The sequence below is a fragment of the Diadema setosum genome, chromosome 6 (genome assembly GCF_964275005.1).
Source record: "Diadema setosum chromosome 6, eeDiaSeto1, whole genome shotgun sequence".
NCBI classification, from domain to species: Eukaryota; Metazoa; Echinodermata; class Echinoidea; order Diadematoida; family Diadematidae; genus Diadema; species Diadema setosum.
In genome coordinates, this window is record NC_092690.1 from 38089875 (window position 1) to 38094588 (window position 4714).

Here is a 4714-nt window from a genome sequence, read left to right on the forward strand (position 1 = left end):
TTTTGTCCCGTTCATCGCACAGCCAGCACGGTGTGGTAAAGATTAAGCGCTTGAATAGACACTGTACTTCAGAACCTCTTTTCTCACTTCACACTTTTCCTGAGTTTGTGCATTCTTTCCAAAATTTAGATAGGTTAGGAGAGTCCGTTTGATTTGAGTTATACATCATTTTAAAGCTTAAGGTCTGCTCTTTCAGAATATGGTCTTAACTAAAAATTCATGTCTGACGACTTTTTGTTTTGAGGTGCAGGGTCATATGTATAATAATGATATCATATTATCATATCATATCATAGGAGATCATGAAAGAGCTCCACTCCCTGAAGGATGAGATAAAAAAGTTCCATACCTCAGTCGTTATCGTCTTGATGAGTCATGGAACTGAGGAAGGGATTTTAGGAACTGACGATAAAGTTGTCCAAATGAAGGAAATCAAGGAAGTGTTTTCCGGGAGAAATTGTCCTCAACTCAATGGAAAACCAAAAATATTTTTCATCCAAGCTTGCAGAGGAGGTAAGTTCTTTGCTGTATGTTAGATTTATGTTAGATTTATATTATACATATATATCACATAAAGGAACCATATCAAAACAAACTGTCACAGTGAAACCCCTTTTTAATGATGATTAAGAAGGAAAATGCAGCGAAAACGATAACAGTTCGAGGATAGTCATATTTGCGGGTTGACCGTGTACTAAACGAAGAGTGGTCTCGGTAACAAGCATTGGACCAAACACGACACGGGCATTGCAAAGTAGTTATCTCTCACTGTCATGTCAATGTGACAACACTTTCCTATGCAAAGTGTTTTGAGAACATTATATTATTTTCTATGATTCATTAATCATTTGGCCTGATTTTTATTTGTCCACTAACAAACCAGGGTCCAAGCAGAAGTACAATGATTACTTGAACACTTTCTCTATGACTTGTTATCTTCAATCCCTTACTTCTTTCGTGATTGCGCAATATGATAATACATGTAGGTGATATGACGCTTTTTTTAATTGAGTTTTTATCATTTTATTTTTCTTCAGATAAACTGACGCAGCTTGCAATGGACTCGGCTGTAGAACCATTTTTACAGCGTGTCCATATGGATAACAGCCTTCACCTCCAGGTAGACGGGTGTGGAAACCCCGAAAATGCGGACATGTTTATTTGTTACGCAACCAGCGAAGGTAAAGGAGTAGGACCTACCTATGATAATAGTGGCCTCTTATAATGCGCTGAAGTCCATCAAGAATGATGTTCATGGCGCTCTTACATAAACAGCATGAACAGTACATAATATAAACATACAATATTCAAACACGATAACTTATCAGAGCAAATAAAGTTAAAACAAAAACAAAATGCTTTCCTATACATAACAAAATAATCTCAGAACATAAAAACCCATCATGTACGAAATATGCAGCAATGTATACAAAACAACTCAAATCATAACAATCGTACTTCATTCACAATTGAGAATTAAACAAATGTGTTTTAGGGAGATGCTTAAAGGAACTGGTCGACGAAGCCTGACGAAGGAAGATATTGCAGATGTATGCCTACAGACTACACCCTCACCATGTCACTATACATTATGTTAACATTTATCATAAAGATAACATCGGATTTCATTATGGCAGTAACTTCCATTTCCTACGCTGTTGCATACTGGGGAATTTGCTTATTCTTTGTGGATCTTGAAACATTGTGAGCTAATTGTAGGTTACGACACAAATGCATGAAGTGACAATTGAAAAAAAAAAATGAAGCCAAATTCTCCATGGTGGTTCAAATAAAATGTAATTGTTTATTTGACGCTATGTGAATCAGTGACCTCTACGTTGCATTTAAGACAAATAATTTGTGACCATAACGCAAAGGCTTTCCCACTTCTCTACTAACCGATCTCAGGCTATGTTTCATTGAGGAATCCAGACAACGGATCTTGGTTCATTCAAGCATTGTGCGAGGAACTTATAGTGAGGGCGCACAAGGACGACCTCTACACCATAATGACAAAGGTGAGGTCATAATAGAGAGGAAATCAAGACAATGCGCTTAGTTTCACCAGAAAAACAAACAAACAAACAAACAAATGTGGTTTAACCATGCGCGATCAGCTGGTAAAGGGGCTCTGTACAAATATGAAGATATTTGGTAGGAAATCTACACTTGGTCATCAGTTCTCTGTGTGTGTTCTTTTTTTTTTCTTTGTTTTTTGTTTTGTCTCACCCGCGTAAGGAACGTGTACATGTATATCCTATAAATATATATATATATATATATATATATATATATATATATATATATATATATATACATATTTATTTATTTATTTCTGATGCCACTTCCTGGTTTAATCTGCTGACAAAGCAAAGATAGGGGAGCTCCTGTGCCGTGTCTCGTGCCACATCCGGGTTTCATTGATCCCTCTGTATGTGTCATATATTTAGAGCCTTTCTGTACAGACTGCCCCGCTTGTTCCTTTCCCTTGTGATCTTTTGGGTGATTTAAAGGCAATGCGTCACTAATGGGCGTGGAATTACGACGAGGAATATAATACATTGAGAGGAAACTCTAATAACTAACCAATTCTCAATTGGTACGTCATATGGGTTTATATTGAAATAGTCTACAAACAGCATTCCCTCATTGCTTTGAGCTAAAAAAAAAAAAAATAAAAAAAAAAAATAACTAAAAAAAAAAAAAAACTAACTAAAAAAAAACACTTTGGTTACCTACGTACATCACTCAAATGTGAATACCACTGAAGTTGGACATTGTTGAAAGATTAAAAGAAAAACATTGAAAAGCCTATACATACTGCGATATCCAGGTGAGATATCTTGGACGCTTGCATGGTTAATTATTTCGATCAAATCACCAGTTTGAACTATAATTAAACGAATCTTCTATTCTTCTTTCTTTTCTAGCAGTCATGCTTTATGTACTTTATCTGCAAATATGTGCATTGTATCGAACAATTGATTTGAAATCCGAAGATCAGCAATTTTCCACACAAGAAGTCTCAGTTTTGGTTTTACATTCTCCCAAAGGTGAGTCAGCGTGTCAAAAGACTAGAAGGAGACGTAAAACTCTCGAACGAAAGGAAGGTGCATACCTACCAGACACCGCAGATAGTCTGTCAGGGGATTGGGAAGAAGATATACTTTTTGCCCAAGTATCCATCCGAATGATTCGTGGCAGTCTTCTGGAGCAATGGGACAATGTCTACGAAACCATGGAGTGTAACGTCAGTCGTCCTATGGATTTATCAGCTTATCTGAAGTGTCGCTGTTACTCCCTGTTAAAGCCAAGGCAGTCTTAAAGGTCCAGTTTACCTTTGGGAGCAGTGATTTCAGAAATGTTCAAGATATCACATTTGATGCATATGTGTAGGTCTGTTGTATCACAAAACATGCTACCATATAAAATTTTTGCAATAAGGCCGAAAATATAAGGAGATATCAGTGTTTTTCTCAATAAACCGTAACTGTAGACGGTTTAGTCTGAAAACATTTTTATTATAACTATTGTTCACATTTTGTGTATTTAGCGACACTTAACATTGATTATACGGATTCAAATTTTTACAGTGGTTGTTTCTATCCCAAACTCACATTTTAGAGCTATTTTGAAGCACTAATGCTGGATTTTTGTTTCACCTGCAAATGGTAAATTATGCCTTTAAAGAATTATCAATGTATTTTTCCGTATGATTATGTGTGTAATTTCCATATTTTCCTGTAAATGCAGAAAATTTCAAAAAATGTAAAAATAAAATCTTGCCTTATAAAATCTTACTGATATAGATACCATATATATATATATATATATATATATATATATAATGTATATATATGAGTGTATATATATGAAGAGTTTGTTTGCAAAAACCGATAAGTCCATATTTGCCAAATGGAGATATTAGCGATTAAAGGTCAAGAAAAATAAAGAAAATAATTAGAAATTTTTTGTTTCTTTTGACCATAACTTCAAAAGTATACCTTTATATGTAGTGACCAATATGTCATTTAAAAGGTATTATTTTGTACTTTATGAAAAAGACCGTACTTAAAAATTGTCAAAAATGGACTTATCGGTTTTTGCAAACAAACTCTTCATATATATATATATATATATATATATATATACATAAAGTGAACTGAATGACAATCAATGAATTGATACCAAGGTCAAGGACTACCAACCTCCTGTAGGTTGTATAATGCCTTATAAAAATTTCCAAAAATGTAAAAATAAAATCTTGCCTTATAAAATCTTACTGATATAGATACCATATATATATAGTGCACCTCAAAATGAACATTAAGTCGCACACACTGATTTTGCGTGAGGACTGAAAATAAGTGAAATGGGTGAACCCAGCCGAACTTGACTTTTTCATATTTTCTGAAAGAGCGGGTCTTCTTTTACATTATGCTAAAATTTGGTATCATAAAACGGGCAGAAAAGTGTGTTTTTTTTAGCAGTTTATCTCGAACATTTTTGGTAGAATAGTGTGATTAGGTGTGTCTTTAGAATCCCTTTTTCATTTCTTAAAACCCTTGTCCTGACTCTTCACTTTCAACTCTAATAACTATTGAAAGGATAGTGCTTCTGCTTTGAAAGTTGACATTGACTATGGACAGAATGTGTTAATGAGGCATACTTAATTTCAGTTTAAGCTGATAATCCCTTCATTGTTGTTACTCTG

The 4714-nt window shown here is 34.5% G+C and overlaps 1 protein-coding gene across 1 annotated transcript; it reads left to right on the forward strand.

Annotated features, from left to right (window-relative positions):
- The first annotated feature begins 302 nt into the window (after positions 1–302).
- Positions 303–3194, forward strand: LOC140229772 (caspase-2-like). The gene is made up of 4 exons (XM_072310008.1): positions 303–513; positions 1038–1181; positions 1909–2018; positions 3054–3194. The coding sequence occupies exons 1-4, from the start codon at positions 303–305 to the stop codon at positions 3192–3194; spliced, it is 606 nt and encodes a 201-aa protein (XP_072166109.1).
- The last annotated feature ends 1520 nt before the right edge of the window (positions 3195–4714 follow it).

Bases quoted from the DNA above. Each gene is read 5' to 3' on its own strand.
- LOC140229772 (XM_072310008.1), top strand. From the start codon at position 303: ATGAAAGAGCTCCACTCCCTGAAGGATGAGATAAAAAAGTTCCATACC. The intron at 514-1,037 runs GTAAGTTCTTTG...ATTTTTCTTCAG, and splicing joins CATCCAAGCTTGCAGAGGAG to ATAAACTGACGCAGCTTGCA. The intron at 1,182-1,908 runs GTAAAGGAGTAG...AACCGATCTCAG, and splicing joins TTGTTACGCAACCAGCGAAG to GCTATGTTTCATTGAGGAAT.